We start from the raw sequence: 22882 nt of genomic DNA, 5'->3' as shown, positions 1-22882 counted from the left end.
ATTTCCAGTTATCATTCTAACATAATTGCTTTATCTAAAGGCATTGCAAAATATGCATAACTTAGTAGAATGGTTAACCACACTCAAAATCACGTGGTTGAGATTCATCAGAATCACATAACTTGATTTATCAAGATACTTCCACTTGTGTTACTCAATACCTATAGGTTATATGAAGAGCAATATCATAAATCACATTGCTCGGAAATTACTTAGCCTCACAGATTATAGAAAAGTGAGGAAATAATTTGCAAACAAACTACTGTTATAATCCAACAAATTATACACAATCTCATGTTCATGTCAATGGAATTGGTATGAGACATCCTTCATATTTGCAAAGTTCAGGGGGAGTAATGTCCCAAACTATAACCTATTAACAATCATCAGATTGCATATATTGTACTCTTTTTCCCTTGATGAGTTTTCCCTATTGGTTTCTCATAAAAGGTTTTTAACGAGACAATATAAACACAAGTGTCTTTATATGCTATATCATTTTCTCCTTGTATTTTTCCCATTGGGTTTTAAAGGAGTTTTCAATGGCATGTACGATTGCACTCTTTCCCCTTATGAGTTTTCTATCAAAGTTTCTCATAATGGTTTTTAGTGAGGCAATATCTTCTCAAAGATCATATGTCATACTTTCTATTTTCCCTATCAGGGTTTTTAAAGGAAGTACTCAAGACATATTAATTGTTCTTTAAACTTATCAATGAGTTTTCTCCTTCTTCAAAGGTTTTTTTTCATATGAGTTATCAAGAGACAATAATCATCATATGTTGCATCATTTTCTCCTTATTTTTCCCACTGGGTTTAAAGGAGTTTTAGCAACATATCTACTCTATTCTCCTCATATTTTTCCCACAGGGTTTTTGGGGGAGACTCTCAAGATTATCTAAGATTTCTCAAGATGGAACATCTATATATGCAAGAAACTTTCAACAATGAAGCATTCAAGGAACGGTGTTGTACAAGGGGGAGTGTTAGAAATTAATTAGGAAAGGGTGTCCAACCCCGAAAAGTCATGTCTATTCTATCTCTCTATTGCCAACAGGCACCTGTTCTGGAGGGATGCCTCCGAACAGGCACCTCTTCTTCGCACCTCTTCCAGATGTATATAAACTTGAGAATCAATAGAAATCAGGACTGATCGTCTATTACTTTTATTCAATCTCGTTTTACTCTAACACAAAAGAAAGGTGATACCTGGCGCTTCTGCGTCGATTAACGCCAAATGAACAACAACACTAAAAAGCTAGTATTTAATTTGCTGTCGGCGATTGATGAACTCTGACCTGACAGGTGCTTGTTGGTTTACGAAGTTGGATTTGCGATTCGTCTGTCAGTAGATTTGTCACGCCGTCGGCGGAAGTTTTAGTCATGCGTGCAACACCGACGCTCTTGCCGCGTTCTAAGGCGCTATGAACATGGTCATTGACAAACTCTTCCGTAAGGGGGTTCTCATCTTCATGGATAATATACATATTTACTCCAGCACCCTGGGAACATTTCAGTCAACGAACGAGAGCCACGGGAAACAGCATGGCTGCTCACGTTTGATGTTCCCCACCGGACAGACGCCAACCAGCCACCAAACAAAACCGCAACAGGCTTTGCACCTCGCTCCAGAGCCTGAATGGATTACTGCACGAACCAGAACCACAGTTACACGGCTCACAATCTACTGCTTGTAGCAGCCCAATACCACGAGGCGTGTAATCCCCAATGTTGCAAACAATTTACGGGCATGCTTGTAAAAAGTATGCTTTACGGACAATATACACGCACGGACAATATACACGCATATAATGTACAGAAGTAAAAGCTACTGCATCAATCAAACGTTAGAAATGGTCAAAGTGGTGCTGAAGCTGACATAAAGGAGAATGTCGCTTGGAACTGCTAATATCCATTTAGCAAGAAAACCGCAATTTGCACAATTTAAAACATGGTCAACCGAGCAGGAGCGGCTCGGTTTTAAGAAACGAGCTGTCATCAGCTAGCCAACCAGATGTCGCAGACAAAAGTATTTTTGTGATTCTAGATATAGATGAAATAAAATGTCAACTATCAAGAATAGCTTGTTCAACAGAAATACCAAATATGCAGAAGTTCCCACCGATAAGCTGGTCACGGAAGCAATAGAGCAACAAAATATCCTCTGAAACGATAAGAACGGCTGTAGATATGTGGCTGTGTAGGGAGCATATACCTTTGATGAGCCATTGACTTCAGTTTTGAACTATCAATAGAAGTTACTTACTCCGTTCCTAAATATAAGTCTTTTTAAAGATTTCACTAAGGGACTATCAATGTATATAGACATACTTAAGAGTATAGATTCACTCATTTTCTTCCGGATATAGCCCTCCAATGAAATTTCTAAAAAGATTATATTTAAGAACGGAGGGAGTACCAATGATGCCTTTCATCGAGGAAAGTGGAAACAAATGGAAAGCAACCCAATGTGGAGGCCATGTGCATCCGTGGACAGGACACCCACCCAAAAATAAAGAACATCCACTGCGCAGGATCCATGGCGAGACATAGGGAAATGCTATATTCAGTACATTTTTCTCTCTGGCAATCATACAAGGAAGCACATGGGGCCATGCCATGGCTTCTTCCACAAAAACTGCCGGCTTCAGCTGGGTTCACATGGTTTCCAGGTGGAGCCTCTACATTCCTCTGGACTGGAGTGGACCATGGAGGCATCGACCAGAGCAAAAACAATCTAGTTCTAGACCTGTACTAGTACTCTGCTGCCCCTTTAAAATGACTTCAGTTTCACAGATGTAAGCTCAGTTCCTTTCCTTCCCTCCAAATTTAAGATCACCGGTGAAGTTAGATGATCTAGACTGAGATTTTATTTTCTAAGATCTCAGAGATGTAATCTTTTTTGAATTATATAAACCTCATGGAATTACAATATGCAGCCGCGATTATATGGAGATGAGTACATACATCACTGTATCACCAAAATGGAGGCCACAATGCAGCTGCTCAGCAGCAGCACAAGCCATCCGGATTTTACCCTATCCAACTTTTCGAAATCATATAATCTACAAATATTGAATATCATACCTATGGACAATTTAGCTATGGCTAGGCATCCAAAAATAAAACACAGGAATATCACAACAAAGCTCCTATTCTCCAAGTCAACCTGCTTATCCCGAAATCGCTCATACTCAGATCTGCACACAACAGCATGATTGACCAAATTATAATCGTATCAAGCAATATCATGCTTGATTAATGCGCTTGCAAATCCATGATTCTAAACAATAACAATACAAACCTGAGTATGACATTATCCAGGACAAGTTGGTCTAACTGCGAGGAGGCAACTGACTTCCATGAAAGGATACTTTCAATATCTCTCGCCTGAAAACAGGAAACGCATATAATAAGATAAGATACAGAAATTAAGGCCAACAATAGCAGAAACAAAATAAAAATGCAGAAAGTTGCATACAAAGTCATTTTTGCTGCTCTGAAGCTCCTTCAACTCCAATTTTATCTTCTCCAAGAGTGCATCTTTGTTATCAATATCAGAATCAAAATCCTTAAAGATTTGTCCATATCTGCTGTTGAGTTCCTCTAGGTACCGCTCCAATACAGAAAAGCTCACATCAAGAGATTGGACTTTCTGCATCAGTATCTTAAGAACTGTATCTCCAGGAATTCTGCCAGCCTGAAGTGTCCTTGTCTCTACAATCTGATCATGAACACCATTCCTCGAGGAAGCTCCATTTGGCTTATCATCTTCTAGCTCAAATTCATCTTCATCAAGGGGTTCCTGTGAGGAGTCTTTTCCACCATTTGGCTCCTTCAAAGGTGGTTGCTCAACTGGCTCCTTCAATTTGTTGTCATCAGATTCAACATTTTTATTTTCAACCGGAATCAAGTTCTCAAGCATCTTTTCCACAGCATCCATTCCGTACACCTCAAGCATACTCAGTGTACAATAGCTTGCAGAACCATAATGGCTTAGCAAATTGAACTTCAAATACCTCGCCCACTTTGGCTCAGGAAACGTGAAACTCTGAGCATGCTTCGCATTTGCGACAGTGAATCTCCCAAGTGTTTCCCAGTTTTCTGTGGGATAAATAAGACTGCTCAGCATTTCAAATTCTTTTAAATTGGAAGAGTAATGCTCAAAATTTGCAATTGCAATGGTATCTACCAAGGTTTCTTCAGAAAGCTCTATGATGACATATTTTCCCTCTGCAGAGCAAGGATTACGGAGATACTTATCCTTGTCTTTGTCCAGAATGTTGGAAGCGCCTTTGGCCTCCTTGTTAAAATCCAGAACCTTTGCCCCTTTAGCAGCCGAAGCATAATTGTACAACTGACCACTAGGTTCCCTTCGGTGGATTACATGGCCAGTTTGACTAGAGGCATCCTTTCCCCTTTCAGCAATTGCTCTCGTCTTGAATTCATCAAGACCAGGAGGAACAGCCCGCGCCAATCTTGCTGGTTTGGGAACATCTTCAGCATCCACCTTCTCGGCTGGATGAGCTACAGAATCGATGTTTGTCAGATGAGGACTCTCACCCTGACCTTCTGACTGCTCGATTTGATCATCCTTGGCCAGAGCTTCTTCCTCAACCCGACCTTCTGACAGGTGAGTTTGACCATCCATGGATGGAGCTTGTTCCTTGCCCTGACCTTCAGACAGCTCGATTTGATCATCCTCTATTAGAGCTTCAATGCCATCACTTTGGGTATCATCCTTGGAACACACATCTTCCTGCAGAACTGTCTCTTCTGAAAGCAAGACACTTTCATCAAGTTTAACACATGTATCACCAGACACCGCCAAATTCTCCTCATGCTCCTGGTGTACAACATCAGGACTAACAGAAGCTTCATTCACTGTCGGCCCAGGCCCAGCAATAGGAACGGCAACAATCGGGTCTCCACCATCTGCAGAGAAATCAGACCAAGAAAATGCGATCTCAGTCAACACGGAACCAAATTTATTTAAAAACTTAGAGGAGCGTTCAGTAAACCTAGGACACAGAACACAACGTGGGAATTTGAGCAGCGCATCTAACAAGTACTAACAACCAGCAGCTTCTGATCAGAGAGAGCGCAACAACCGCATACGGATTACGGATCTAAGACTAACGGGGTTCGATCGCGCCTGCGCGGCACCACCGACTCCACGGACAACCCATCAACCATCTACCGATCGCCGCACCACGCAGCACAGGATTCATTCATCATCAAGGCGAAACTTGGGAGTTCGGGGACGGAAGGGAGGCGAAGGAAGGGCCGGACCGTTCGTACCGCGTTGACCGTCGCCGTGGCCGACGAGCGAGTTGAGGATGAGGAGCGCGACCCAGGACGCGACGACGAGGGAGGCGGAGAAGCCGTAGAGCCGCCGCCGCCTCATCCCGGCGGCCGCGCCCGCGCCCTGCTCGTTCGCCTTGGCCGCCGCCCTCCTCTTCATGAGGTCTCTCCGCGACTTCTGCATTTCTCCCCGCCTCGCATCTGCGAACCGCGGCACCAGCAGCGCCCGCGGGTTGGGCCCGGCGCGGCGACAGGCCCGAGCGGAATCCGGGCAGGGGGAGGGTCGCGCGCGCTCAGAACCGCGGCCGCGAATCGGCGCGGCGGTGGGTCGAGCTGCGGGGGCGGGTGGGGGCTGCCTTCTGAAACGGCCGAAGCTCCATCGGGGGGAAGGCAGGTGGAGGAGGAGGAGGAGGTGGAGGCCAGGGAGGCGTCCCTGGGTTTTTGTATCGCCAGATCTTGCCGTGGGCTTCCACAGTTCATTCGCACGGGGATTCATGCCGAGTCGACATGTCCAGCCTGTCCCGCTCCTGATGAGGTGGCACTTTTGTTCCCTTGCGACGTGGAACGGCAGGAAGCCCAGAAACCACGGTGCGCTCGAAAGGTTCGGTTTCAAATCGGGGAGGAATCACCGGGGTAGAAGCCAAGCCAAGCTTCGATGCGGGAGATGGGGGGGGGGGGGGGGGGGGGGGGGGGGGGACGGCCAAATTTACGGGTCAATGGCAGTGATTCGTGGTGTCCATTGCAACACTTGTACTACTGTTTCCATGTCGACCGCCCTGTATGAGTGTTATTTGCGACAACTATTTCCATGTCGACCACACTGAACCACGCTTGGTGTCAAAGCGGAATGATGATGTCTCTTTATTGTCCGTTGCAACATTCATAATGTTTCCATGTCGACCATCCTCGTAGGTAGGAGTGTTTTCTTTTTCTCAAACAAGATTATCATCAACGAGTGGTTGGTTTAGGATTGCCGACGAGGCATGGCGCGTCATTAGTGCTATACGTACTTGTAGTATTATTAGTGCCATGGCCTTGTCGACATGCAGCTGGACGGTACGAGACGTGATGTGGCCGACATACACGTCACAGTTTGGTTCGGCTGGTACTCTCGCGTGCACGCCACGCTCGCCGGCCAGTCCCAGGCCACCGCGTGGCCCTGCCACGTAGTCCACATAACCCGGAGGCTACCGCGTATGCGCATCCGTCTCTTCCCCCTTCGGCTGTCAACTGGCAGGTGGACCCGGGCCAGCATCTCCTCCTCGGCCCAGGAGTTGGATTCCGAGCCGCTTTCCGAATCTCGAGGCGGCACCAGACAAATAGCCCACCGCCCAACGGCCCAGGTGCGAACCGGCCCGACGCACGAGACCCTGCTTCCTCCTTCCTTCCTGCGCCGCAAATTCGCCCGAGCGACTTCGCGCGACTCCTTTCGCTTCCTCCTCCACGCCCAGATTGCGGCGCGACTTGGCCGTGAGCGCGCGGTGCTCCTCCTCCTCCTCGCCCTCGCGCCCAGATCCGGCCCCCAATGGCGAGGAACCCGGCCTGCTCCGTCTACGTAGGTGAGCCCCCTTCGCCTCGCGCTCCCCTCCTGCTCGCGTAACCGCCGCTTCTCGCCCTAATTTGTTAGGATTGATTTAGATGCGTGCCCTAATTTCGAGGGGTTTGGTCGATGTGCGGCCCGGTGGTCGATTGATTAGTCGCGCTAGGGTTATAGTGCGGGGAGAGGTATAGATTAGGACGGCGGTGCACTTGCGATTCATCCCCTTTTTGGCTCCATGCTTGTTTAGTGGCTGCTAGTACTAGTATGTGTTACTACAATGTTATCCTGGTGCCACCGGTTAGTATTAGTATTATTTTTTCTTACGTGAGGTTGTTATCTCTTTTGGTGCTTGTGGTATGTCAGCATGGGATGGATATATAATACTCCCTCTGTCCCAAAAATTTTGTCTTAAATTTGTCTAGATATGAATGTATCTAGTCACGTTTTAGTATTTAGATACATCCGTTTCTAGATAGATTTAAGACAAGAATTTTGGGACGGAGGGAGTAGTTCTTATTTGCCGGCCAAATGATTCCTGATGTTTCAGTTTTGTAACTCGATATAGACTGCTTAACGATAGAGGTAGAGCCATGATACTGCTAACTGCTAAGGCTGGCAGCCTGCCATTTGTAGGCTGAGTTGCTAGTTATGCTGGTTGATAAAAAAAACAGTAAACAACTTCAAAGATTTGTTTCATGTTGCTACAATGTGCTTTGACCACCTTGCCTGGTAACTGCAAGCAGTACAGTATAATCATCATTGATGGTTGTGTGTTGGACAAAGAACATTTCAAATTTTCCACATCTATTTCGGGAATTACCTGACAAGGAGACAAATTAACTCTTCCATTACTTGGAATAATCGCATAGCTGGGTCTGTTTGGGTAGCGCTCTTCTATCACTAGTTTTCTCGGTCACTTTCGTAGGTTGTTATACTTCATTGCTGTTCTGAGACATCACTGTCTGCGTATGGTGTTCTCTTTGGGCAATCCCACTGTTTGGTACTTTTTCTATGATGTGTCGTTCCTGTACACATCTTCATTCTGTTGTATTAATTTAGCAGTGTTTTGTGTTGTATTAATTTTATGACCTGTTTTTCTCAACAGGCAACTTGGATGAGAATGTCCCTGAGAGAGTCTTGTATGAGATTCTTATTCAGGCCGGCCATGTAGTAGACCTACACATACCATGTGACAAGGAAACTGGGCGTCCCAAAGGTTTTGCTTTTGCTGAATATGAGACAGAGGCAATTGCTCAGTATGCTGTTAGACTTTTTCCAGGACTTGTTAGGCTTAATGGTAAAACACTTAAATTTGCGGTATGTTTCTTCTTTTGTAATCTTCAATTTAGATATGTTACTTCTGTACCATCATTGCCTTACAAATTAACATTGGTTATAAATTGCAATTTGCCTAGTTGGAGCACAGTAATTGTTGCCCTTACTTCTTATAACCGCGTACACATATGTGTGTTTTGTGCTAATTTCACAAGGTCAAATCCCTAAATTCGTATTAATTTTGACAGCTTTCTGGACAAGACAAGCCCTCATCAAATGGCAATATTCCAGTAATGCCTAAACTCAACCCTATACCATTACCAAAGCAGACTCAGTTTGTGCATTCTAGTGATACGCTTGTGTCGCATAAACCAGCATATCCGGTGGTAAATGGTGGGGTTCCACATAATGGTTTTTCACAAGGCTATCATCCTTACAATGTTCACCCTCAAGGTGAGGCTATTTCCTAGGTTTGTTTATACATATTCCAGGATATGTGACTTAAATCTCATCTTGTTCTATTATTTTCTCTTTTCACCAGCATTACCACCTCGACCGGTGCATGAGGACCGAGAGTTTGTACATGGTACGTATGGTTACAACAGTCATGTATATGGTTCTGTTCTGAATGCTAGCTACGGAGGTTATGTTGTGAATGCTGTTGGTCACGGAGCTATGAGGCAGCCAATCATTTACCCATCCTACTAGGTTGTAGACACCAAAGAGCGGGATCTGGTATGCAAAGTAGGCAGGTTAGATGTAGCTTCTTAGTTCCTTGAATTCTCAGTAGCATCTTGTTTGTACCTTTGCACTTCATTTCCATGCATGTAAATAGGGCTGGTATTTCTGTTTTATCAACACTAAGTTGGCAATGGAAGGCTCTGCCCAGTACATTGTACACCCTTTGTACTTGTCTCTTGTCTAGAAGATAGCCTGGTACTCCCTCTGTAAAGTAATATAAGAGTGTTTAGATAACTAAAATAGTGATCTAAACGATCTTATATTAGTTTACGGAGGAAGTACATCTTTTCTCTTCCATGGAAAATAAAGAATGCAACATCATGGGCCGTTTTGCACACACACTGACTCGCGTATTTATGATCATATGCTTGGATGATTTGAGTTATTCCTAAAGCTCCTCGTGTACAATGATCATTGCTGTTACTTACCCAGAAGATGTTGATGTCTCAGCTCCAGGGCCTCAAATAATCATAAAATTCAAGTAAACTGTCATGTGTTTGTGCCTATCGCAGAATTGAACCTCTATCAGGGACAACTAAGTTTCTGGAATGCAACAGTACCCACCAATCCTATTTTGTTATTGTATTACTTGGCTGTATAACTTTGTTGTTTGTGATTTCTGTGCATAGCTGTCATTGCTTGGCTGGTATATCTGTTTTATGGACGGTAAATTGGCAGCTGAAGACTCTGCCCAGTACATTGTACACTCTGTCCTTGTCTAACAGATAGCCTGGTACATCTTTTCTCTTCCTGGGAAATTAACGTAATGCAACCGTATTGGCTGTTTTGCACCCGGACTGGCTCGTGATTAATGATCATGTCCATGGATGATTTGAGTCATTATTCTTATAGCTCCTTGTTGTGCACTCGATTGATCATTGCTCTTGCTTACCCAGAAGATGCTGATGTCTCAGCTCTGGAGCCACATATAATTATGAAGTCAAGTAACTGTACTGTGTTTGTCTCCCTGCTTACCACACAATTGAATCCCCGTCAGGCCTCGTTTGGTTAAGGGGGATTGGGGAGGTTTTAAGAGGGAGGGATTTCAGGGGATTGGGTGAATCCCTTTGTTCCACCCAATCCTCTCAAATCCCCGGGGCTTTGCTTCCATTAGTATCCAGAGGAGGGTTTTGAAACACATGGATAGGAAGGGATTGAACGGGAATGGAGGGGATTGGGCTAAGCAAACCCCTCCTACCAAATCGGCGTCCGAGGATCTGTGGGGTTTCTGGCCCTCCCGGGGATTTTCCTTTCAAAACCTTCCCAATTCCCCTTAACCAAACGAGGCCTCAGGGACAAGTGAGGGGGAGGAATGTAGGCTTACCCACCAACCCTATATTGTTATTGTATTGCTTGGCTCAATAGCTTCGTTGTTTTGTGATTCCTGTGCTTAGTTGTCATTGCTAGCCCCATTTTTTGGTCTCTCGACCTAGAAACTTTGGTGTTAGGTGAAGGATATTATATATTGCGTGGTGTGTTGACAAGTTTGTTCTTTTCTTTACTAGTGATGTTCCACCTATCCTCTTATGTGTAATACTACTGACAGGTGACTTGTTCAGACCGTCACTGTCCGGACCACCTAAAAAACGAGCCTCTACCAAGAGATGATACTCATCGTCCACTTGTTTTGGTTCTGCCGTGAATTGCCATTATGTTACTCTTGTGAAAGCACTAGAATTCGACCCGCGACTGTTTTGACTCACCTAACACAAAAGTATCTCGTCATCGGACGAAAATTCTATGACAAAAATACTTTGTCCTGAGGTTCTTCTCATCGCAACATTGGACCCCTTAAAAACCTTTCTTCAAGGCCGAAAACCACACTTGAAGGCATGCATCATTTTGCATCAGGGCGGCGCTTCTCATTGCTTCTCTCCTCAAGTAAGTTATCTGTAATGCTCTACCTCTGGGGCTTCTTTCCTTGTCTGCTTGTTTATCCTTTGGCCACAACCTCCGTACAAGGCACATATCCTCTGTCTTCAATGGTGCATCTGCAACATTATAAGAAAACCGAAATCATCTCTGCATAAGGACTGCTACTGCAGCAGCTTTACTCTGCACCGTTTGTCTCCAGAACTTTTGCATCTCGCATCTTGTGATATCACACATGTTAGTTTGAAGCTGCCAAGGTCGCAACATCCACAACCAGCCAGCCACGTACATGTAGTCCCGAAATCTTCGGAGTTTGCATGATCTTTCGCCGATCAAACCCTAGAGGCTTCGTCGTCCACCGACTGGAGCCGATGAAGGAGGCCATCGCCGGCGCCAGCGAAGGTGACGGCGTGGAGTCCAACGTCTTCTTCTGTGTGGCCGTGACGTCCAGGGGTAAGAAGGACAGGCTATCGTACTTCCGCTCCAGCGACGTTGGCGACGACGAGGAGGCGGCCTGTGCGCTGGCGGCGCTCTGCCTCGACCATGCGCCGGAGCACCACCGATGGCACCATCACACCTACGACGGCAGGCGCACGTTCGCGGTCCTTGCCGCCGACGATGGCCGCACGTACCTCGCTGTCGCAGAGCCCACGCCGGGCAGCGCCGAGGTCATCCGCTTCCTGGAGCGCGTCCGTGACGCGTGCAGCGAAGTGCCCAGGAGGAGGCAGCGCGATGAAGCAGTGTCCCGCCTCGTGCGGCAGTTCGAGCAAACGCTTCAGGCTGGGCCGAGCTCCTCCGCGGCTGCAAACTCGGTGGTGCTCCCCGGCGACGGTTCATGGAGCGAGCATGCGTCCGACAAGGACGAGGAGGCGCAGCCGGATGAAGGCGCGCCACGCAGGCGGCCAGCGCGGTCCTCCTGGAGGCGGACGTTGTGGCGGCGCCACGCCATGGCCGTGATCGGCGTGGACGTGGTGCTGTGCCTGGTCCTGTTCGGCGTGTGGATGGCCGTGTGCCATGGGTTCAGCTGCGTGCAGCGATGAAGCGCATCATCTGAGATCGTGATTGCGTGCGTGTGCATACTGTCCATGAAGGCCTTCTCCGTCCGTCGTCTTATTGTACTTCACCAACTAGCTAGCGGCTACTGTAGAAAGTAAGAAACTAATAAGCTCCGAGCTTAGCTTGTCGCTGCTGCGACGATTAATTTAATTACGTAGTTGCATGCTGCCATGCTCAGAAGCATATTGAGATATCTCATGCTTGTGTAGTTCTGTTCATCGTCATGTGCAAATTGTGGAAGCGGTCATCGTCATGTCCATGCAACGTCTTTCAGGGTGGTCGCATCATTTGTCGGCCTGTCTTCTTATTTGCCGCTGGCCTGTCACAAGCTTGTGCTATATATGCTACCGAAATTCCTTCAGATGCACCAGGAAACAGTCCTCAATATCGTGTACTGCTCTAGCTGTTCAAGTCCTCGAGATGGAAGGCAGCTTCCAAGCATCTGGCTCAGCTACTCATGCACGTCTGCATACGGTAACTCCAGTCCATGAAATCTCTGTTACGACAATAATGCGCTGCTAGTGATAATAGGTATAGAAAACAGCTGAAGACTTGCAATTTTCTGAGTATATAGGATTTTTTGTAGGCAATCTGAGATATGTAGGGGCCGGTTTTTTTTCTTGAGAAAATCTGAGATACATTTCTTTTAGCAACCATCTGAGATACAGGGTGATCGTATACTTTCTGTTTTGGGCCGGTGCTAGCCGCAAAAGTAACACAGCAGGGGTTTTGTGCCATTTGCAGACCCATTGGGCCCAGGTACCGATGATATCCGCGGCAAGCGAGTTGTTGGCCAGGAGAATTTACCTAAAAAAAGGGGAGTAGTTGATGAATGGCAATCAATCGAGAGCTAGCCGACGAGGGAAGAAAAATAACCCACACTTTTCTTTACGTAAACAATGCAAAAGAAACAATAAGCCTACCAACCTATGACTTTGACGGAAGATCTGCGTCAACTTTGTTGCTGTACCCGTACCAGCGTCTCTTTTCCTCCAAAAAGAAACAATAAAAAACGGTAGAAAATGCGTCAACTTTTGCAGCTCGCTGCTGTCGAATTTGAACGAAAACATATTTGAAGACAAAAGAGCAGAATCCGAATTGAACGGGGCCATCTCTAGGTGGGATTCTTCTCTTCGATGATCGGCGCATGGGTCCGGTACTGGGAAACTATTAACCCTAGCATGAATAATCTTGTGGTGGTGCTGCACCGGCCGGGAGCCAGGCCTAGTAATCTTGCATGGAAACCACATCAAGTAGTACCGCTGCTGACACTGTCCGAGGCAAGCTCCATCTGTGTTAACGGGCACTGCGTGGCTTTGTCCGCCGGCCATCGATCACGTGCAGCCATGATGACCGCCTTCAAAACGAACAGTTTCGCGGTCACGACGCTGCAGGGGTGCGGCAGAGTGCGTCATGAAACGCTTTGCTACGCGTCAGAAAAACGGTCTCGGGTCTCCTCTCCTAGATCTGTTGCCGTGGACCGTACGTACCCGGTGGACTGGGCGCTAGCTAGCTGTGGTCGTCAGTATTCTATTGCTAGATCCATCAGTGGTGTTGTGTCGCTCAAGCTTTCGGCTGCCATGTTCTTCTCCTGCAGGCTGCAGCAGCTGGTGGTGCGTCCGGTGATGGGGTATCTGTCGCCTCCCCCTCCGGTCAAAGAAGCCTGGATGCATGCCCATCCTCATAGTTGGAGCCAGCTGCCACCGACTATTTTATACTGCCATCTCTAGGTGAAAGCGCTGGCGGTTATGTGTGTGAGAATGTTTGGTCTGGAAAGCGGGCGGGACGGTTGATTGCTGGTAAAAGGGACGGTGGGCGGTGGCCATGTTTTCTTAGTTTCGGATGGTGCAACAAGAGCCTGGCTAGCTAAGAGATCGTTGTATGGTTAGGCTGGACGGATCATGCACGGCGTGGAGATGGAATCGAATCGTTCGTCAATTATGGATCCACATGTTTGTCCTTGTGGGCGCGTGCAGTTGCCTATGTCTTGACGATTCTCGCCGTACGCTGCCCCTCTGGTAGACTGGTGGTACAGCATATAACGGGGAACTGAACGAGGCGTCTTGTGCGCCGACCTTGGAATCAATCACGGAGAGATTACGGTACTGGTCACACCGGGGTGTAAAAACCAGTCGGCATGTGAGTGTGATTAATTGGTGATTGATCAATAGGGCGACGTACGGTACGGCAGGCGTACTTCCGGTCGAGATGGCGGTGTATAAATGGCAGCGTACAGAAGGAAAAAATGATGTCTGTTAACTAACCATGCGGCGGCGGCGGTTTTGGCGCCGCGGGTGCGGTTTTTGGCATGCGGAGAGGGGGGGAGGGAGACGACGAGCCGAGGGATGGGTGCTAGTAGTGCGGCCTACAACACAAGTGTAGGGCGCTGCACCACCAACTGGTAGCAGTACTGGACCGTAGGAATGGGCGGCGGCCCCAGGATCTGGGGGCGCTTTTACCGCCTCGAGATCTGCCCACGCCGCGTGGTAGAGCCCACGTCGCAGCGGCACTGCCACCGAGCCGGACTACGGTTTGCTGTGGCGAGCCACCGGCGGCGGCTCGCCGTTTCGCTCGTCGCAAACCGCGGGCTGCCTCAGCGCCTTGTCTCGCTGTAAACATAAGCAGATGTCGCTGTAAACATAAGCAGTCATGGTGCAGCCGCCAATCCGCCATCAGCAGCGCAGCAGGTGGTGGTAAGTGGTAACGAACAATCTGCACGGCTGGGCTCGGTGGCGATGCGATGCGATGCGAGCAGGATCCACTGATGAGGTACGCACGCGGGGCCGTGGGCGTGGCTGGACCACGCGTACCAGTAGTACGTGCCGCGCGGGGAGGCCGGCAGTGGACGGTGGCTTTCCGGGCGCAAACAACTGGCGTCGGGGCCCGCTTTACAGCTGGGGGTTCCTTCCTCGCTCTGTGCCGTCACGTGGGACAGCCCCTCGGCTCGCCTCTGCTGCTCGGTTTGGGTTGGTGTGCGTACGCGCCAATTATTTCCCGAATTATTGCGTCGCCAGGCCCGCCGGCAGATTTTGAGGGCGCAACAGCGGTTTACGGTACTCCTTTGTGGAGGTGATGGGGCTAGCCTGCCTATGGTACGAGTACGGGGTTATGTTATGCACGCAGTCCAGGAGGAAGGTATCGACATTGTACGAACAAAACTAACTTATCCAACCGAATTCTTAAAATTCAACTTTTTTTTGGATTGCCCGACCCCTTCAAACCATGCTTAGACGAAGGGTGGATTTGAGACCGTTCGGACGCGTCCATCACGTCAAATCCACGCTACCTCCCTCAATTGACTAAATCGACCATCTTCCTCCTCACACAGGTTTTGTTCCATCACCCCAGCCGCCTTCCTTCATCGCCCTAATCATCGACGCTTGCATCACCGTCAGTCTGCCGCCATGGACCTCGAGTAGACGGAGCGCGTCGTTCCTGACAGTTATGATGGAAAACATGAAAAGTGTCCCCGCATGACCTACGGCGCTTGCGAGAAGGCCGAAAAGGAGGCCGCGACAAAGGGGGTCATCCACTTGGAGCAAGTCCTTTAGCTTCGGTGTCGTTCGCCAGGTCTACATGCACATTCACGTTCTTGGCCACCCCACATGTTCTATCACGTTCTGACTTTGCAATGGCCTGATATAACAGACCCCTTCATGCAAGATCCAGGTGGCTCACTCAACCCGACGTATAAGTTGTCATAGCTCCAACGATCATGGACAACATAAAAAAGTTTTAGCTCTCAGCATTCCCACCCACTATTTGAGGATATACCTTAAACAATCTTCACATATTTTTCGCCCCATATGCATTTTCGGACCACTTTTAGTATGGTAGTTTAATTACGATGCATGTTTATAATTCCTTTGTCAGGGACACGATCAATGATCGGTAAGAACCTCTAAATTAGGATATGGATGATCAAAATTCACATTTGTTTGATGTTGTACAATCCTTGTACACTTGAAACAAGGAGGCGGTGAAGGCAGGAAATGCCTACTCAAAGAATGAAGATATCTTGATATGTCAAGCTTGGTCGAACACGAATATGGATCCAATATGCGAAATCAAACAAAAGAGATATGCGCATGGTTCCATGAACACAAATTACTACACTGAACCACATCCAATCCATAGCAACCGTGATAAGAGCTCTCTCCAACATAGCTGGGCCACCAATAAAGAGTATGTGTACAAGTATTTACAGTGCCTATGTGATATGTCTCTAATGTATCTATAATTTTATTTTTTATGCTATCATAATATCACTTTTGTATACTCTTCATTGAAATTTAATTATTTTTAGGGTAACCTATTAACTCGGTGTTCGAAGTTTGTTGTTGTTTTCTGCATGTTTTTAATTTTTCAGAAAATCAATCACGAAGCTCAAACTAACATGGGGATTTTTGACGATTTTTTGCAATGGTAGTAGATTACACAAAGTGTCGGGAGGGGCCAGGGTGGCACACCTAACACACAACCGGCAAGGCAGTGGCCCCCTCGCACGACATTACATCAATTCTTTTGCCAATAAATTCCATAATTCCATAAAACCTCTCTAACATTTTTTAAGATTTTTTCGTTGCCGCAAGTTCGTGTCAGAGGGAGATCCAATTTGGAGGCATGTTTTGGCACTTTCAGAAGGGGGGGGGGGCATCACTTGAGAGCCATCTTCGACAACAGTGATGCCTCTATGACCACGTGTGAGTACTTTCCTTAGAACCTTAGGGTCCATAGAAATAGCTAGATGCCATCCTCCGCTCCTTGAGATTCAATACAAAGTTCCCATGAACTGCCTCACACAACTGGGATCCATATGATGTAATCGGTGGTTATGATTATTGGAATATAATGAATTGTCACTTTATGATTAGATTGTTCATTGACTTATAATAATTTTTTGAATTTTCTTTGATCCGGATTTTGCCCTATCCAACTTTTCAAAATCATATAATCTACAAATATCAAGGAGGTGTTTGGTTACCGAGATTCTAACGTAATCTGATTGCGGCAGGATCAGTTACTATCAAATTGTGTTTGTTTCACCATGGATGTAATCAGATACATTGTAATCAGGTCCCATCGCTATACTAAATTGATTACACTGTAAATTGGCTTTATCGAGACATTGTTCTCCATTTCCGCACCGCACAACCCGTTCAAAGGGTACGAGAGAAAAAGAGCATCGGCAACCACAACTCGCGAGTCGTCAGAATGCTTTGCGGGCATCCGTTGATGCACAAGATTGAAGGAGTCCGTCGCTCGCAAGCCATTAGCAGCTAGCGGCACGCGTGCTTTAGGTCAGACAACGCCTAGTTGAGGGCGAGATTCGAGTGCGTGTAGCACGCGTGAGTTCATGTTCTGCATTAGCGGCGACACACTGGATTAACCGAGCAGGCGGCAAGGTCGCAACAGCTGGCAACGCGGGAGGACCATGTGTTAGAGCATATTTCTCCATATGTGGTTTTGGTAATTGATGACAATCCCTATGGAGTAATGGTTGCCTTAAGTTATATTCGAAGGATTTGTCCATGGGCACTTCCCGAAGTCCATCTGTTGGTTTCAAGGAGTTTATATGATGACCAAGGTGGTATTCAAGGTTTTATCCAAAGATTGTTCATAAATACACAAGGTTGATCGTCAACACACAAATCATACGAGATGTACCAAGAGGGATCAAGTGATCCCATGGTATGGTGAGCATTGTCCATTACGCTTTGTGTACTAACCCATGGTCTTCGTGAGAGTTCTGTGTGGGGTTAGGTGTGTTTCCATGGGCTTGCGTCAAGAGGAAGATCTCATTCAACCCATGGAATATTGCGGTGTGCAAGTTCAAGTGGAGCATCATGAAGTGATCATGCTTGAAGCTTGTCATCAATTGTGGTGGCAATGGACTTGTGAAGATGTGTTAAAGATGCTCACCCATAGTGGAGTATGGGGGAGCAAAGGTTTGTGGGCCCCATGGACCTCCTTTGCCCTAGGGTTTGCGCCTATATATCCCCAAAAATTCCACAAAAAAATCAGGAGATCATCGGAAGTACTTTTCCACCACCGCAAGCTTCTCTCTCCGCAAGATCCCATTTGGGGCACGTTCTGGTGCTCTGCCGGAGGGGGGATTCAGACACGAAGGGCTTCTTCATCAACACCATGACCTCTCCGATTATGCCTGAGTAGTTCACCATAGACCTACGGGTCCATAGCTAGTAACTAGATGGCTTCTTCTCTCTCTTGGATCTTCAATACAAAGTTCTCCATGATCTTCATGGAGATCTATCCGATGTAATCTTCTTTTGCGGTGTGTTTGTCGAGACCCGATGAATTGTGGATTTATGATCAGATTATCTATGAATCTTATTTGAGTTTCTTCTGATATCTCTTATGCATGATTTCATATCCTTGTAATTCTCTTCGAGTTGTGGGTTTTGTCTGGCCAACTAGATCTATGATTCTTGCAATGGGAGAAGTGCTTGGTTTTGGGTTCATACCGTGCGGTGACCTCACCCAGTGACAGAAGGGGTAGCGAGGCACGCATCGTGTTGTTGCCATCAAGGGTAAAAAGATGGGGTTTTCATCATTGGTTTGAGATTATCCCTCTACATCATGTCATCTTGCTTAAGGCGTTACTCTGTTCGTCATGAACTCAATACACTAGATGCATGCTGGATAGCGGTCGATGTGTGGAGTAATAGTAGTAGATGCAGAAAGTATCGGTCTACTTGTCTCGGACGTGATGCCTATATGTATGATCATTGCCTTAGATATCGTCATGACTTTGCGCCGTTCTATCAATTGCTCGACAATAATTTGTTCACCCACCGTAATACTTGCTATTTTGAGAGAAGCCTCTAGTGAACACTATGGCCCCTAGGGTCTACTCCACACTATATTTTCAGCCTTACACTTTTTACTTCGTTGCACTTTCCGCCTTCAGATCTCACTTTCCAAACAATTTTGAAGGGATTGACAACCCCTTTACAACATTGGGTGCAAGCTCTTTTGTGTTTGTGCAGGTACTCTGGACTTGACGAGATTCTCCTACTGGATTGATACCTTGGTTCTCAAACTGAGGGAAATACTTATTGCTCCTGTGCTGCATCACCATTTCCTCTTCAAGGGAAAAACCAACGCAAGCCCATTCTCCCTCAACGTGTCAATTTCTGGCGCTGTTGTCTGTTGCCGTAGCAGAAGAATTTCTGGCGCCGTTGCCGGGGAGGATCAATTCAAGAACTCACCCAAGTAGGTGTCGCAAACTCATCTCTTGCATTTACTTTGTTTGCCAGTTGCCTCTCATTTTCCTCTCCCCCACTTCACCAATTTGCCTTTTTCGTTCGCCTTTTCGTTCGCCCTTTTTTCTCGCTTGCTCTTTGTTCGCTTGTGTGCTTGCTTGCTTGCTGAAATCACCATGAATGAAGGCACCAAACTTTGTGACTTCTCGAATACTAATAATAATGATTTTATTAGTACTCCGATTTCTCCCGCCACTAGTGCGGAGTCATACGAAATCAATGCCGCTTTGCCGAATCTTGTTATGAAAGAGCAATTCTTTGGCCTTCCTAATGAAGATGTCGCATCCCATCTCAATACCTTCATTGAGCTTTGCGATATGCAAAAGAAGAAAGATGTGGATTATGACGTGATTAAATTGAAGCTTTTTTCCTTTCTCGTTGCGAGATCGCGCAAAAACTTGGTTTTCTTCTTTGCCCAAAAATAGTATCGATTCTTTGGGATAAGTGTAAAGATGCTTATATATCCAAGTATTTTCCGCCGGCTAAGATCATCTCTCTCCATAATGATATCATGAATTTCAAGCAACTTGATCATGAACATGTTGCACAATCTTGGGAGCGAATGAAATTAATGATTAGAAATTGTCCCGCCCATGGCTTGAGTCTTTGGATGATTATACAAATCTTTTACGCTGGCTTGAATTTCGCTTCTAGAAATATCTAGGACTCCGCCTCAGGTGGAACGTTCATGGAAATCACGTTAGGGGAGGCCACAAAGCTCCTAAACAATATCATGGTGAACTACTCTCAGTGGCACACTTAAAGGTCACCTACTAGTAAGAAGGTACACGCTATAGAAGAAATTAACTCGTTGAGTGCTAAGATGGATGAGTTAATGAATTTGGTTGCTAGTAGAAGTGCTCCTTTAGATCCTAATGATATGCCCTTGTCTTATTTGATTGAGAGTAGCAACGCTGGCTTGGACGTTAATTTTGTTGGTAGGAATAACTTTGGCAACAATAATGCTTATAGAGGAAACTATGTTCCTATGCCTTTTCCTAGTAACTCCTCTAATAACTTTGGCAACTCCTACAACAATACTCATCGAAATTACAATAGATTACCCTCTGATCTAGAGAGTAATATCAAAGAGTTCATCAACTCTCAAAAGATTTTCAATGCGTCAATAGAGGAAAAGCTACTCAAAATTGACAATTTGGCTAAGAGCGTTGATAGAATGTCTAGTGATGTTGATGCTTTGAAAGTTAGATGTGATCCTCCTAAAATCAACATGGATGAAACTTTGAAAGCTATGCGTGTTTCCATGATTGAGAGCCAAGAAAGAACCGCCCAAATTCGTGCTAGACGTGAATGGCTTAAAAAGGCGTGTTCTCGTGATGAGAATCACGAAGATCTTAAAGTGCTTGGTGTGACTCGCATTGAATATTTGTTTTCTTGTGTCAAACCTAATGATTATGGGGCTGGATATGAACTCACTTTGGTTGAAAAGTGCTCCAATGATTCAGGGTCCATCTACCTTGATGCTAAAAGCATTGAAAGTGGAGTAGAAGATGTTAAAACTTTGAGTAGTAATGAAATTACTACCTTGGATTTCAAGGAATTCAATTATGATAGTTGCTCCTTGATTGAATGCATTTCTTTGATGCAATTCATGTTAAACTCTCCACATGCTTATAGCCAAAACAAGGCGTTTACCGATCATATCGTCGAAGCTATGATAAAATCTCTTGAAGAGAAACTTGAATTGGAAGTCTCTATCCCTAGAAAGCTTCATGATGAGTGGGAACCTACTATCAAAATCAAAATAAAAAACTATGAATGCAATGCTTTGTGTGATTTGGGTGCTAGTGTTTCCGCGATCCCAAAGTCTTTATGTGATGTTCTGGGTTTTAATGAGATTGAAGAGTGGTCTCTTAATTTGCATCTTGCTGATTCTACTGTCAAGAAACCCATGGGAAGGATCAGTGATGTTCTTATTATTGCAAATAGGAACTATGTACCCGTGGATTTCATTGTGCTTGACATTGATTAAAATCCTACATGCCCTATTATTCTTGGTAGACCTTTCCTAAGGACTATCGGTGCTATCATCGATATGAAGGAAGGGAATATTAGATTTCAATTTCCTTTAAGGAAGGGCAGGGAACACTTTCCTAGAAAGAAAATATGATTGCCTTATGAATCCATGATGAGGGCCACTTATGGTTTGAGCACCAAAGACGACGATACGTGATTCTATCGCTTTTATGCCTAGCTAAGGGCGTTAAACAATAGCGCTTGTTGGGAGGCAACCCAATGAATTTATCTTTTTCTTTCTGTTTTGTTGCGTCCACACCATCACAATTCTGCTGTGATTGTGTTTTTTGTGTTTGAGCCAAGCAAAACCTTTACGACTAGTCTTGGTAATGGTTGTTTGATCCTGCTGGAAAAAGACAGAAACTTTTCGCTCCCGAGATGATTTTTCATTTTTATTCAGAAAGAGATTTTGAGTTGATTCTTTTTGCTGCTGGTTGATATGCCTTTTGCCCAGGCCGTCATAATTTTTCAGATTTTTTGGGATACCAGAAGTATAGTATCCAGATTGCTACAGACTGGTCTGTTTTTGACAGATTCTGTTTTTGTTGAGTTGGTTGCTTGTTTTGATGAAACTATGGTTAGTATGGGGGGGGGGGGGTAATAGCCATGGAAAAGTGAGAATACAGTAGCCCAACAACAATATAGATGGAATTCAAGTTTTCTACAGTATCAAAAGATGTGGTAGTTTGTTTTCTTGTGCTAATGTTATCACGAGTTTCTGTTTAAGTTTTGTGTTGTGAAGTTTTCAAGTTTTGGGTGATGTTCTTATGGACAAAGAGATAAGGAGTGGAAAGAGCTCAAGATTGGGGATGCCCAAGGCATCCCAAGCCAAATTCAAGGACACTAAAAATCCTAAGCTTGGGGATGCCCCGGGAAGGCATTCCCTCTCTCGTCTTCAATCCATCGGTAACATTACTTGGAGCTATATTTGTATTCACCACATGATATGTGTTTTGCTTGGAGCGTCTTGTATCTTAGGAGTCTTTTCTTTTTGTTGTGTCACAATCATACTTGCTGCACACCTTTTTGAGAGAGAGAGACATGCACTCATCGTGATTTTTGCTAGATACTTTTGCTCATAGTGCTTCACTTATATCTTTTGAGCTAGATACTTTTGCTCTATGTGCTTCACTTATATCTTTTAGAGCACGGTGGTGCATGACTTGGTAGTTGGCTTATGCAATTAAAGTAGTCCCAAAAGTGATAGGTACCCAAAGATGATACAAAAACCTCCATCTTCATGTGCATTGAGTAGAAACAGAAGTCTTGATTCCTCTCAATTAGTTTTGAGACGTGGATTCGGTAATAATAAGAGCTATGTTAGTAGGGTGTTGTGAATCTAAAAATACTTCTATTGAAGTTAGTGATTCCCGTAGCATGCACGTATGGTGAACCGCTATGTTAGGAAGTCGGAGCATAATTGATCTATTGATTGTCATCCTTTGTGTTGAGGTCGGGATCGCGCGATGGTTAACACCTACCAACCCTTCCCCTCGGAGTATGCGTTTAGCACTTTGTTTTGATTACTAATAAAAAATTTCGCAACAAGTATGTGAGTTCTTCATGACTAATGTGAGTCCATGGTATAGATGCACTTTCACCTTCCACCTTTGCTAGCATCTCTAGTGCCGCGCAATTCTCGCCGGTACACAAACCCACCATATGCCTTCCTCAAAACAGCCACCATACCAACCTACTATGGCATCTTCATAGCCATTCCGAGATATATTGCCATGCAACTCCCACCGTTCTGTCTCATGACTTTTGCCGT

At 45.6% G+C, this 22882-nt stretch overlaps 3 protein-coding genes across 4 annotated transcripts; 2 read left to right on the top strand and 1 right to left on the bottom strand.

Annotated features, from left to right (window-relative positions):
• Positions 1 to 2884: 2884 nt before the first annotated feature.
• LOC123444751 (SUN domain-containing protein 4) lies at positions 2885 to 5815 on the bottom strand. The gene is made up of 4 exons (XM_045121585.1): positions 5302 to 5815; positions 3482 to 4935; positions 3305 to 3390; positions 2885 to 3200 (listed from the first exon to the last, which is right to left on the bottom strand). Exons 1-4 carry the CDS (start codon positions 5798 to 5800, stop codon positions 2969 to 2971), a joined length of 2271 nt encoding a protein of 756 aa, XP_044977520.1. The 5' UTR covers positions 5801 to 5815; the 3' UTR covers positions 2885 to 2968.
• An 834-nt stretch (positions 5816 to 6649) lies between these two features.
• LOC123444750 (splicing regulator RBM11-like) lies at positions 6650 to 9030 on the top strand. 2 transcript variants are annotated; one of them, XM_045121584.1, is made up of 5 exons: positions 6664 to 6863; positions 7950 to 8141; positions 8368 to 8409; positions 8495 to 8572; positions 8661 to 9030. In XM_045121584.1, exons 1-5 carry the CDS (start codon positions 6830 to 6832, stop codon positions 8825 to 8827), a joined length of 513 nt encoding a protein of 170 aa, XP_044977519.1. In that variant the 5' UTR covers positions 6664 to 6829; the 3' UTR covers positions 8828 to 9030. The 2 variants fall into 2 exon arrangements, with proteins under 2 accessions (XP_044977517.1, XP_044977519.1); XM_045121582.1 differs by having other exon boundaries at positions 6650 to 6863; positions 7950 to 8161; positions 8368 to 8572.
• Positions 9031 to 9139: 109 nt separating this feature from the next.
• Positions 9140 to 12478, top strand: LOC123444749 (phytolongin Phyl1.2-like). The gene has a single exon (XM_045121581.1). The coding sequence runs from the start codon at positions 11050 to 11052 to the stop codon at positions 11770 to 11772; it is 723 nt and encodes a 240-aa protein (XP_044977516.1). The 5' UTR covers positions 9140 to 11049; the 3' UTR covers positions 11773 to 12478.
• The last annotated feature ends 10404 nt before the right edge of the window (positions 12479 to 22882 follow it).

Source organism: Hordeum vulgare, chromosome 3H, assembly GCF_904849725.1.
Source record: "Hordeum vulgare subsp. vulgare chromosome 3H, MorexV3_pseudomolecules_assembly, whole genome shotgun sequence".
Taxonomy (NCBI): domain Eukaryota; kingdom Viridiplantae; phylum Streptophyta; class Magnoliopsida; order Poales; family Poaceae; genus Hordeum; species Hordeum vulgare.
The sequence above is the reverse complement of the archived record's forward strand: the minus strand, read 5'-3'. Positions and strand labels throughout refer to the sequence as shown.

Excerpts from the sequence above, each read along its gene's own strand:
- LOC123444751 (XM_045121585.1), bottom strand. The coding sequence starts at position 5,800 with ATGAATCCCCGTGCGAATGAACTGTGGAAGCCCACGGCAAGATCTGGC. Across the intron at positions 4,936-5,301 it reads CCACGGCGACGGTCAACGCG|ATGGTGGAGACCCGATTGTT; the intron begins GTACGAACGGTC and ends ATTTCTCTGCAG. Across the intron at positions 3,391-3,481 it reads AGAGCAGCAAAAATGACTTT|GCGAGAGATATTGAAAGTAT; the intron begins GTATGCAACTTT and ends TCCTGTTTTCAG.
- LOC123444750 (XM_045121582.1), top strand. The coding sequence starts at position 6,830 with ATGGCGAGGAACCCGGCCTGCTCCGTCTACGTAG. Across the intron at positions 6,864-7,949 it reads GGCCTGCTCCGTCTACGTAG|GCAACTTGGATGAGAATGTC; the intron begins GTGAGCCCCCTT and ends TTTTCTCAACAG. Across the intron at positions 8,573-8,660 it reads TTACAATGTTCACCCTCAAG|CATTACCACCTCGACCGGTG; the intron begins GTGAGGCTATTT and ends TCTTTTCACCAG.
- LOC123444749 (XM_045121581.1), top strand. The coding sequence starts at position 11,050 with ATGATCTTTCGCCGATCAAACCCTAGAGGCTTCGTCGTCCACCGACTG.